Source organism: Numida meleagris, chromosome 4, assembly GCF_002078875.1.
Source record: "Numida meleagris isolate 19003 breed g44 Domestic line chromosome 4, NumMel1.0, whole genome shotgun sequence".
In the NCBI taxonomy this organism is placed as follows: Eukaryota; Metazoa; Chordata; class Aves; order Galliformes; family Numididae; genus Numida; species Numida meleagris.
In genome coordinates, this window is record NC_034412.1 from 71,121,545 (window position 1) to 71,134,596 (window position 13,052).

At 42.0% G+C, this 13,052-nt stretch overlaps 1 protein-coding gene across 1 annotated transcript; it reads right to left on the bottom strand.

Annotated features, from left to right (window-relative positions):
• On the bottom strand, positions 2,010-10,539 carry TMEM165 (transmembrane protein 165; the record flags this gene model as incomplete). Its single annotated transcript, XM_021393725.1, is given in 5 exon segments — positions 2,010-2,976; positions 3,838-3,943; positions 7,062-7,244; positions 7,959-8,134; positions 10,314-10,539. Coding segments are annotated over 5 exon segments (618 nt in total). The 3' UTR covers positions 2,010-2,899.

Here is a 13,052-nt window from a genome sequence, read left to right on the forward strand (position 1 = left end):
TAGTTAGCTGCTGAAAAGACATCATTTTCCATTCTCCTATGCTCAGTTCCACTGCTTAACACTGTACAACTCACTGAGTACGATGGAGGAAATTGGACAAAGGTGCAACAAATGAATGAACTACCACTCATTCAGACAGCACACACCACACAGTTCTCACTTCATCTCTTGGCACAGGAAGAAGCAGAAAGGCAGTGACAGTTTATTTTTCTAATTAGAGATCAGTAACTTCCTCCAAATTTGGGGGCAGGCAGAGGGGAGGATGGGGGAGCAGAAGTGAATGACTGCTTATGCTCCCAGCATCACAAGCATTAGAAGCTTAGGATTCTAAGACTGCCCGTACAGGTATGCCACCTTAGGTGTAATATCTATCCATCTAGATACATATCTTATGACAGTAGCCTGTATCTCAAGTCTATAGGGACTTCAAGACTGAAGAGTGCCGCACCTCCCTGATGGCAGTGCACCAGTAGTATGAGAATGTACTGAGGAAAGCTGCTAAAATCCCAGCCACTGGACCAGCCAAAGTGCAAAGCTGTCTGAGCCAACAAAGCAGACAGCTAGGGGCTGGGCACTGCGAGGCTGTAGGGCAGGACACTGCTCCTGTTAGAGACAGGGCAGCAAACAATGCTGCTAAAAATACATTAGGAGTCTCCAGTCACCTTCAGCAGGCTTCAGTTACACCATGACTAGACTACACCAGTCTTGGAACTGTGAAAAATTCCAACAGGCAACTGATAACATTACATCACTACGGTTAGCAGATTCTGCCTCAGTGCCTTTTAAAACTTTTGCTAAGATCTGAGAACCTATTTCATTTTATAATAGATTTCCAAGCATAAGTCAACACTGGCGCTAAACAACCAAAAACAGTAGGAGCATTATTCTAACTCAATAAATACCTGCTTATGTATCATCAGCAGCCAGGCTGGTCAAAAGCAGTAGTTTGCATCACATACGAGTTTGTAACAGCAGAACGTAAATGTGAGAGTTGCATAGATTTGTTCTGCAACTTTATATTTACCTCTTAAAAAGACACTAAATAGTTTCATTTTTTCTGTTGATCAAAATTGTTTTAATACCAAAACACCTTCAAACAGTGCATAGGAAGTTCAGAAACTTTCTACCCTACGACACAGCCAACTGGTTTGGCTTTTGATCAAGACTTTTCAGCAGGATGAACGGCAGGCAGCCTGCAGCACCGTGCTTACCCAGCACACATGTAAGAACACACTGGTGCGGCAGCACCACGCAAAAAGCTGTTTCCCACCGAGATCTTAAAGTTGAGGCTCTTCCCTGCTTTGGGTTCCCTGTTCTTTCTTTTTTAATGTGATCTGTGTAACGCATCCCCTGCGGGTACGAGGTTAAACACACTACAGAGAGGGCATTTACAGGGTGTGGGAAAGAAGAGGCTGCGATTGGTTGCAATGCTTGGTTCAAAACTGAACAGATCAGTGCATTACTCAGCAGTTAACAATGGTACTGCCAGCAGCACCCTTCCTTCAGGTCAGGACATGAACATTTAGACCTGGAGCCTGGAGTTGCAACTTGTTTACATACCACTCTGCATAAAAGGAATCAAGCAGCTGCAATCTTTAGAGTCTGAGAACCTCAGCATTAGGGGGTTTCTCTTGGCAGCAAAATCCAAGAGGAGGCCTCCTACCCTCTGTGGACAATCAAATTTGTAGCACTGGATGTTACTTTAGCTTCAGGCTAAAGTAGCAGATAGATAATATTAGAAACTCTATCTTCTGCTTTACAGAACTGCTACTGAATAGCTCTTAATGTCTTATTTAAGCTATTAGCTCAGAATGTAATAGTTACCAAACAGCAGAGAGAAGCACATGTTTCAGCATCCCACTATCTTAAGCCGTCAACATTTTCAACGTTTTTATAACTGGCATTTATAACAGTATCCAAAATAAATTTAGTAAGCTTTAAATAAATCATCACTTTAACCCCTGTGGCAGGAATTATGGGAACTGCCAAAAAACAATACTGAAAATGACTCAAATTGAGACACTATGTTTTATTAATGCTCCTCCAGATTACATTTCTATTCCTAAAAAGAAAAATATGAACATATCTAAATCTAAAGATTCCATTATTGTTCAGTCCTGGGAATGAAACACCGTTACGTTGGACCACTTTATTACTTTCCACGTACTCTATAAAGTTTTGAAAGTCAAAAAAAGAAAAAAAAAGGAGGAAAAAAAAAGTCAAATACTACTAGCTCCAGATTGCACATTGAACATGGTAGGCTGTTAATCATCACACAATTTCCTGATAAAAATCCCTGATTAAGAAGTTTGCCCTCTAAATGAAATTTATAAGGTTTTCTGTTGGTGGCTCAGCCACTAAATGGTATAGGAACCACTCCCCGTTTTTTTCTGTTGCTTACATTATGCAGCCTCAGGCACATCCTGGAACCAAAGGCTTTGGAGGCAGGAGTCAGCTGTTATCTCTTTAACACTTTGTTGAGCAATATGAACCAAAACACTTCTGGACTGCTTCAGAGAAGGCCTAAGAGTAAACTCTTGAAGCAACAGGAAAGGTGGTCATGTGTAACAGAGGGAAAAAAAAAAAAAAAGGAAGCTCCAACACTTATGGACGTAGATTCTCAAAACTCAGTTGAGCCAGGTTCAGCAAACAAGAAAACCAAGCAAATCCTACCAAGGTAGCAGGCACCACAGAACATACAAACCAGACAGCAAACTGATCTCCACCAGCAGAAGCTGTCCGTAAACGTGTCAATCCCACCAATCATTTGCTATAAAAAGTTCAGTGTCTCATCTTCGGTGCTTGTTTAACTATAATTCTGTACATTTATATACAAAACCACACAAGGATAGCTGCTAGATGCTTCCGATCCTTGTCCTTTCACAGCGATGAAAAATATTTAAAAACCAGAGTCTGGACTTATAAATAGTGCAGAAAATGCAAAAGCTAAGAAGACGATGCCTCCTATGATTGTCACTGAAAAGGAAAAAACAAACCAAAAATGAATTAGACACTGAGAAAGCTAAATAAATATATCTTTATAATGTGTCGTGGAAGATGTTTGTTTGTTTGTTAAGAAGTCTGATTACCAAACAATCTTTTTAAAACTTATGCTGCAAACAGGGAAGCAGTGGATGCTATTTCTAGCTCAGTGTCAGGATGCCCATACACCACCCAACTGTTTAATCTTATCTACAAAGACATATTTTGGACCCCGGAAAGGACCACATGTATTACTTCAGCTGGCGTGAAGCTGCGGCTGATACCTACTGTTGAGTATTTGGCTACATGGAAAAAGATTAAGATACAATATTATCAAGCTGGAGCAAGCCGCCAGTTAAGAGCGACATTGCAGGTTAGCATTTTGAGCACAATTCAGGTAACTATATTGAATGAGCGGGTATTAAAACCATTTACTGCTTGCAATGGCCAGAAGCTGCTAGAAGCTGGGGCAGTATCACTGCATTTGGCCCATCCTTCTCTAAAGAAGGTAACAGGCTAGATGGATCTCTGATCTAACCTAAGAAGGTTATTCCTATCGCCAGAGATCCATGCTGGGCTTATTGATGGCACATAAGTTATTGCTAGATTAGCAATTCATCATCTATCGCCTTAACAAACAAGACAGAAAACACATTTCACCTTTTCCAGTGACGTTTACCCCTTCCCCTCCCTTTCTGAAACTGCACAAAACACAGGCTCAAACACTGAACTGATTTTACAGAAGTCTCGAGAAACACTCTTCCTAAGCAGGCAACCATTGTCATCACAGACATTACATGATTCTGTGATTACCAGCATGAACACATTTTTCAGTTGGAATGAGTTTTCACTTACCAGTCCTAACAGAAATTTTTTGTGCTATCATTCTCCCTCCAATAACTGCTAAACCAGTGCATAGACAATGTCCCACCGTTCCTCCTACCGCCACACCGTAAGGATCCTGAGGAGAAAACACAGAAGAGAAAGGAAGCATCAGTGCAACGGCAAACCTGCTAGTTCTGCAACAACCTCCTACCACGATGCAACCATAGCTTGGCTCCTTGGCTACACAGAATCAAGCATGCAGAACACTACCTAGCGTTTACTCTGCTCCAGTATCTATCACTGTCTTAAAGAACAGTAACAGAGCACTTCAGCTAGTAAGACAGCCTTAATGTAAACCTGACTAATATCGGAGTATGTGGGGTGTTTCAACCAAGAAGCATCTTCAGGTGGTTAAAGGCAGATGCAGAGATCACTCTGCTGTACTTCATTAAGTATCATCTAATCGGAAGGTGGCAGCTGTTGAGGAAAACCCTACGCACCAGCAGGAAGAACACCAACTTAACCATAAAGGAATTGAAAACATTAGTAAACCTAAGAACCGCAAATGAAAGCTTTCAGTAGCTAAAACATTCCAATTCCTTTGTCCAGCTCAACAAGTTTGTGCTTTATACTCTGGTCCCCCAATAGAAAAATTAACCAAAGAGGGAAGTTTTGTAGAATTTAAGTCCAGAGGATAATAAACTGCTTTCAAAATGCATTGTCATCAACAGCTTTCACACAACACTGCATAATGAGCTTCACCTCATTACAGTAACAAATCTACTACAAAAAGTAGTCTCAAGTTTCTGAGATCTGCTTACAAATTACAGCACATATATTAAACACCTCATAAAACAGAACAGTTCAGCAGCAGAAACGGAAAAAAAAAATTTTTAATGACAGATGAAGGCGGCAATTATTTTCTGCTGCATTAAGATGAACTAGGGAAGGTGGAGTTAAGTCCTGCAAATCTCTCCTTCAGGAAACAAAGCAAGACTTCCAGCTCAGAGGAGAAAAACCTACTGCCTCACTTCATGAGGAATTCATGAAATCTTTAACATACAAACATTGGACATTAGGAAACACTACTTTTGTGAAAGAGTGGTCAGGCGCTGGAACAGGCTGCCCAGGCAGGTGGTTGAGTCACTGTCCCTGGAGGTGTTCAAGAAACGTTTAGATATAGCATTGGGAGACATGGTCTAGTGGGGTTATTGGTGGTAGGTGGATGGCTGGACTAGGTGATCTTGTAGGTCTTTTCCAACCTAGCTAATTCTATGATTCTATGAAACAGAAACTGTCCAGGAAATGATCTGATATAAGGAACACACAACACTGACTGATCAAGACAACCAGAAGCACAAGCTAGTGAGAGAAGCCACACAATAGTGGACAAAGAACAGACAGAAAACTACTAAGAAACCCAGGAAGAAGGTAGAGTTGTGCCAGCAGAACACATTTGCCTCCACAGTTGGGAACAGAATCAAATATTCCTGGAACTCCTCATTTCCATGCTGACAGCAGCCCACTGGCAAAGGGTGGGCCTTGCATTCTACTCCACTGCCAACTGCTGTCCCTCGGAGAGAATGATTTATGACTTCTTCCATGAGTGCAGCATCTTCAGTAGAAGTGCTCAGATACAGCCAAGAAAAGCAGCCTAGTGTGATGTGATAGAATTTCAGTTCCCTTTCCAAATACTTAGGCAGATGAATGTTTCTTACACAAAGAAAACTACTAAGGTGTAAAATCAAGTTCTTAAGGACTGTTGTCAGGATTAGGTGCATTAAGACAGACTTAAATCTTTCTCTTGGTGTACGCACTGAGACAGTTTACATTATCCCTGTTTTTCCTCCAAAGAAACCATGTTTCATTCACTGTGACAGGACGGTTACTACTCACTTAACGAGCAGTCAGAGTATTTTCTTCTCACTGAAGAATGTATAGTTCACAGTTGACTTACCACACTACTGACAATCCCTGTAAAATTTCTCTCCTTGTAAGTATTTCTGTAATATTCTCGCTATGTAAATTATTCTTTGTGAAGTACTTATTTAGTAAGGTATCTGAATACTTTTCATAAGCAGTATAAAATAATCCCACAGATAGAATGAAAAAAGAAGACAGAGACACCTCAAATTCATTTTTTTTTTTAAGTACTTGGTTTTGTAGCACTTATGCAAGCATTTCATATGGTGAAAGCTTAACATCCACAGCCTTCTTTTGCAATGCTCAGTACTTCACGGACCGCACCACAGAGTCTGACAGGTGTTTCTTAATGGGACACTCAGAAAAATGCAAAAGAGAAGTCAGCCTGCGATAGGATGGGCTTAAGGAACTTCTCCAGCACCATACAGAAACTTTGGTGGGGGCAGTAATAGTAATTCCTAGTTTGCCAAGATGGCATGTAGCTGCCTGAACAATGAGATCATCCTCTCTCACCTGTTCCTTGCCTCACTGGCTCTAAGCACCTTCACTGCAATAAAGGCAAAAGTTTCCTACAGATTACAGCCTCCTTCATTATGCAGCCTTGACTTATCCCCAGGGAAGGTCTGAGAGTGCACTGAAGGAAGCATGAGTCCTAGGGAAAAGATGTAAATGATCTCAATGCATAGAAAAATACACGGGCCAACTACTGAAGGCTTACAGTCAGCCTTTTAATAAGCCTAATTTTCCTGTAAATGTATTACTGCTATATACACTCTGTATATTACTCTATACACTCTGTATACTACTCTCTGTGTATTACTGCTATATACACTCATCGTGCTGAGTATCATTTCATTTATGGTACTGCTTACTGCACAGCAGTTCAGAATTTTAGTTCCACACAGTGCAACAAATTCATTGAGATTGTTAAAAAAGCAGCATCCTATTAACAGGTTTAAATTTGCTAGGATTAAGGTCTCTTTTTAGATCTGCTGCGTTAAAGCTGTATTGTCTCACAGATCAAAGAAAAAGTAGTTCTGTAACATCTCTTATCTTTACACCGGATCAAATAATTGTATTCAGCCGCACGATATCAAACAACTGTTTTCAGAAATGCCCGTGCAGTCCTAATCACGTGACCATAGTTATAATAATATGCAGAGCCTCAATGCATTTATTTTCATGTCTCTGCACAGCTGTGACATTAAGTAAGGCACTATAAAGCAGCAGGTGTGAATGTGACACCTCACGCAAGGGTATTTTGTCTCTTTTACCTACCTGCAGACAACCCAAGGAGAGCAAAAGAAGAGGGGGCATTCCGCAGCACTCACCTCTCTGGCTGCCAAGACGATGGTTGTTAACTGGGAACGATCACCCCATTCTGCTAAAAATGTTAAAGTAAAAGCCTGTACAAAGATGGGAGAAATAAAATGGAGCCATTTCTTCTGAGGTATAGTGGCAGTTGATCCTGTTTCCACATCCCCTGGTCCATTTAACAGTTTAGTTCTCTGAAGCTGTAGGAGACAAAGGAATTAAAAAATATACATGAGATTAGAAATGTCAACAAAACAATCCAAATGAAATTCTTAAACTGTAAAGCTGTTAATTTAATATCTGGAACATTATTAGCCACTGACTGTGCATTACTAACACATTATGTATATTAGACGGTATTTTTTAAAACTTTCTAAATATACTGAATGTTTAACATAATATATAAATATCACCTCTAATCTCCAACTGTTGTTCCTCTTAAATCTTGCAATCACATAGCAGTTACAACAGGAATGATACCTAGTTTCAAATGACAGATTGGTTCCCACCTATTCTAAAGCAGGAATCCTTCTTCAAAAGTGGTGGCTCTCAAATTAGGAGTGGATAAAATTGATCCAAAAAAAATCTTACAAAACCAAGATTACCATTCCTTAGAAGTGGACCAGAATATTAATAAAGTCTGTTAGTACACACAATTAAAAACAAATAAAAAATTCTACAGGGAAAACCCCTTTTCTCCAGGGAAGCAGGATATGCCACAGATCTGGAATCATCTGTTGAAACAGCCTCTGAATGCCCCCTTCTGTCCAGCTGACCACATATTTGTTGTGTTAGACTCTTATTAATTGCAGCCACGGCTGAACACCCCCAAAATGAAACACAGTGCTGCTCTACAACTTCAAAGCCGTAACTGTTTCATTAGCCATAATTCACAGAGAGAGTTTATGACTTACTTCCTCATCTTTTTTCTTAATTTCTGCTTGAACTTCCTCCAGCTCTTCCTGGCCCTCATCTGGACTCATTTTCAAGCCTTCTCGAAGCATTCTGATGCCAAAAATTGCAAACAGGGCAGTTGACACATAGTATGTATACACACGAGGAATAACTGTTGTGGCGTAGCCAAACAAAACTGAAAAGAAAACAAATGCGTGATTTCAAAAATAAGAATGAATTTAATTATTTTTCCCATATCAGCCCAAGCAAATTTATTTTTCTACTTAAGGTCTACACAAATCCTGCTTTTCTCCAAGCACGTCAAGAGATTTCACCTATAATCATGTTAGATTGGTCATGGAGTATTGCATCAGTTGATTCTATTTATTTACATGGCTGTATGTTGGATGGCATCTGTTTCCATCCATTTTTTCATTTATTTCAGACCGTTCTTCTTCATCAGATAAAGGCAAAATGAGATTTTCTATGAGATAAATTTACTAGACACGGCCACATCCAGTTGCCTGAATTCATGCCTTTCTTCTTTTGCCAAGTGCAAATATCTGAAAGTTACTATTCCTCTCTCTCTCTCCCACACTCCACCAACTTCAATCCTCCTTTAATTTCAAAGCACTAGTCTCACTCAAAGACTAAAGAACTACTTCCCCAGTGCATCTACCTTTATGGGTATTGAAGGTAATCAAACTAAGGCAAAACTACCTCTCAAGAAGAAATGTGTACCCAAGACTGACTACTCCACAAAAATCAGAGTTATGGACATAAAAGGCCTGTGCAAACAAGAGGAAATTAAAACCTCACACCTAATGTTCACAGCTGTTTGGACCGCATTGTTATACTGCATGAGCCAGGTGGAAACATGTTAACGTATGGGTCCATCCTTCCTTGCTTACATCCACACTGCCACTACCAAAAGTAAGATTATCAGGCCAAAATAAAATCAGGCTACAGTTCACACGCAGATGAATAACAATAATACTGCACAGCCAAATAAAACAGAAGAATAGAAATTTCTTTTGAGAGGATGAAAATACAGCAGTATACAGAATGGTTTTTAGCATTACTTGCCACATACAAAGCACAAAAACAATGAAATAATCAGAATGATAATGCAGCTTGTTATGTCACAAGGGCAAAATGTTTCTGAGCACAGCTTGAAAATAAACAACAACAAAAAAACAAGACCCACATACTGATTATTTGGATCCAGAGAATTTAAATGAGCAGGAATTCATGAAATCACGGTGGGAGCAAAATCAAAACAACTCCAGGGAGTTCTAACCACAGTTTCTAGGAAACAAGGGCTGAGAAAGGGAAAATCCCAGCTCCTTTCTGAACAGGAAAAAAATAGCTGGGAACGCTAAGCTAGGAAATAAATTGACTTTGTATAGAAAAAGGCAGAGCTGTAACGGGCAGAGGTAGAAAAGAGGCCACAGGGTGCACCATTACCTCTGATACTAAATAAAGTTAAACGAAGCACACAGTGCAAAAGTGGAACGAGACTCAAAGACTGGTGTTATTAAGGAAGCAATGGAAGAAACTCTTACAATGCCATCATAATGAACAGCATAAATGGAAACTGCTGTAAGACTGCAACAATAATTGCAGCAATGCGTTCACAAAAGCTAGACATCTGAAGACACTTAGATCAACACTGAGACCCAACACCAGTTAAGAGGCTGTTTCCAGCATATATAACGCACTGAACACTATTTCAAGTATTTCTGTAGTGGGCATATTTAGAAATGAGCACACATACAACCAAATACACGCTGCATCTGATATACCTAAAGGCTGTTCCAGCCTATGGTTACAGCTACGTAAGCACCCAAAGCTACAGCTCCCCGTGTGCCACTTGACACCTCACTTCCCTTCCAGCTCTTTGCTCTGTACCATGCATCAGAAGGGTTTGTGACAAAATGTAATCTTCCGCTTTTCCAGCCAGCTACACACACAAAGATACAAATCAGTCAAGGGAAATTTGACATCACATTAAGCATCTTTCACTTTGGGAAGAAAAAAACCTCAGCCCTACACTCTCTTTAGGTACGCCAATTTAACAGGAGCTAAAAATAAAAGGGAATAAAGTAATCTAAAAGCTAAGGGATTGCTTAGATTCCCAGTTCCATTCCTTTTCCTTAAAAGCATACAGGTGTCTAGGGAGTGTGAACACCTAATTAGAGTTTAGACTCTAATGCCACAGTCCCCAGAAAAAACCTTCAAAATCTACACAAAACAGAAGACTGCGCATACCTGCTAACCTACTGCCTTCAATTTAATTTCTGTTAAGGTTTTCTAATAAATACAGATTTATCCAGTACTTTAAACATACAAAACAAAACAACATGAAGGCTGACCTGATAAGCACGTCATCAGTCCTAAGGCAAGCATAGCACCAGCCAGTACAGTCAAACGGTTGTATCGCATTGCCATGATGGCTGCAATGAAGAAGGTCTTATCTCCAAGTTCTGATACAATGATGACCGATATAGCAGCCACAAACGCATGAATAAAGCCCAAATTAGTCTTGTCAGTTGACTCTTCATTGACAAGATGAACCGGAGCAACTGGCGAGGGCCCCTTCTGTAAGCAGGGGGGAGACAAAACGAAACAAACACCAGTTAATTAGGCTTGAACATGTAATTCCTGGAAGTGCTGAGCTCTCTGCTTCTCCCGTCACATCACACTGCTCAGCGTGGCTTTTTAACTACACACCCCCCATGCAGTATTAGCTATCATTAACTAGTTACTGGCTGCTGCCTACCTCAAATTAATAGCTAGTCACTTCACAAGAAGCACCTGCTCTGATTATTAAAGCAGTACTTCACCGTGCAAACTACTACTGGAACGTGAGAACCACTACCGCAATCAAACAGGGGAGAAGCAACTTTATATTGCTATCGTTACAGCTGTTTTCTATTTACAGTATGATGCTCAAGCAAACAAGCAATTTTGTGATACAAATACTAAGAACCGAACTCTTCAAATCTTCAGGCAGAAACTGAGCGATTATGAGCGCTCAGGAGAAAGAGGAATCCTTTAAAAATTTGTCAGGATTTCCTTGCAGAACCTTTGCATCTCAGCCACATTAAAGTTTTATGCGACTTTTCATAAGCTTTTTTCCGTACAGACTGTTGAACACCAGCTCTAAAGCTGTCCAGTGTTCAAGCCAGCTCAGCACATTCCAGATTTCCCTGAATAATCAGTGTTTACTCTTATGAAGATTAAGATACCTATAATCAAAAGCAGACCCAAAACAAAGCTGCTGTTCACGTGCTTGACCAGAGATGGCCAAGAAAGTTAACATCTCCACGAACAGAGACAGATCACAACACGTTTCATCAGGAGACTTGCCAGAACTCCCTCACTTAATAGTGCTGGGAAGGCGGAGGTTTGATGATTGAAATTTTCATGCTCCCTATCTTGCATCAAGCAGTATGATAAAACTTTTTTTCCCCTCTGCGTGTTCACTTGGCAGTGGAACCCTCTAACCAAGAATAAAATTTTAAACGTTTGAATACAAAGAAGCTAATCCTAAACACTGATACAAGCTAAAGAGTCCTGAGCTGCAACAAAAAAGGCTTTCTTCTGCTTACATGCACGAGAGCACTCCCCCCCATCAGCATGTAAGCAACGGGGGCTTAGTACAAAAATATTTATCTGCTGAAAAACATCAGCTCATTTGGCCAAGCTCTGCTGTCCAGCACAGTATCAGGTATCACCTCCCCAGCGAAGTTTACTGAAAGCAAACACACAAGCCTCTAAAACAAACTCTCTTCTTACAATATATGAGTTTGTAAATTATTCCTTCTCAGATGATGACTCAAAACCTTTTTTTGTAACAGACCCATAAATTCCTTTCTTTCAGTGTTAAAAAGATGATAATCACAGCCTTTCTATCTTCAGCTAGCCAAAATGCTGTCTTTCATTTGGCACGTGTACCTGAAGCAGAAAACGTTAAACTACTTAAGAACAATCTCCTCTGTGCTCCACCTTTATCAAAATCATGCCTATTGACATAAAAAATTGGACAAAATTCATTGTCAGCTTTAACCTCACTAACTTACAATGACTTCACTATAGCCAGTGGAGCACTTTTCAACAAAGTGGTGAACAGAAAAAGAGTAATGAAAAATAAACTTTGGTAAGCTTTTTTCATTCTTTAAATGTCACCAAAGCTCAATCACTGATGTCCAGTCGGTACACAGATGACGACAAATAGGGATGCTTGCTTGGCTACAGCAAGAGCAGCCATAGTCACAGAATCACACGCTGAACATCCTGAGCTGGAAGAGACCCACGAGGATGGAGTCAACAGACTGACGTGGGTTGGGAGGGACCCTAAAGCCCACCCCGTTCCAGCCCTTGCCGTGGGCTGGCTGCCCCCCATCAGCTCAGCTGCCCAGGGCCCCGTCTAACCCGGCCTTGAGAGCCTCCAGGGATGGGGTGCCCACTGGGCAGCCCGTGATGCCAATTCAAACTCCACGTCTGACAGCGCGGTGCAAGCTCTTCTCGAGCCGCGCTGCGGAAGGCGGGCAGCCCCCAGCAGGCCGCTCGAAGCCGGGCGGCGGGTTCGCGGCCGGCACTGCCCGGTGAGGGCCGGGCGGCCACAGGCAGCCACAGGCAGGCAGCGCCCGGCTCTGCGTTCCGTTCACACCGCCTTCCTCGCAGCGCTGCGCGCAGGCCGGGATACGCGCTGCCGGGAGCGCTCATCCTACCTGCAACGCTCCAACCGACACTTCGCCTTCCTCTTCCCCAGAGGCTTCAGAAGCAACACTCCTGCCAACGTTACAGCGCTAGCTGCTAGAGCGTTACTTCTGCACTTCCTCTGTTTTCCTGCCCTCGCGCTCACCCTTTCCGGAGAAGCCTCCTTCCGTCGCAGCCTTTGCAGACGCGGTCACTCCGTACGGATCACCTTGACAATGCGAACGCGGAGCCGCGCTCCCGCTCCCATCCCTCCCTGCCGCGCACACCGCAGGGCCGCGCAGCCGCCGGCCGAGCCCCCGAGGCGCTCCCCGCCTTCCTCGCTCCGGCCCCGCTCCGCCCCGGGGCCTGGAGGCCACGAGAGAAACTGCCTCCCGCAGGCCGGCGCCGCC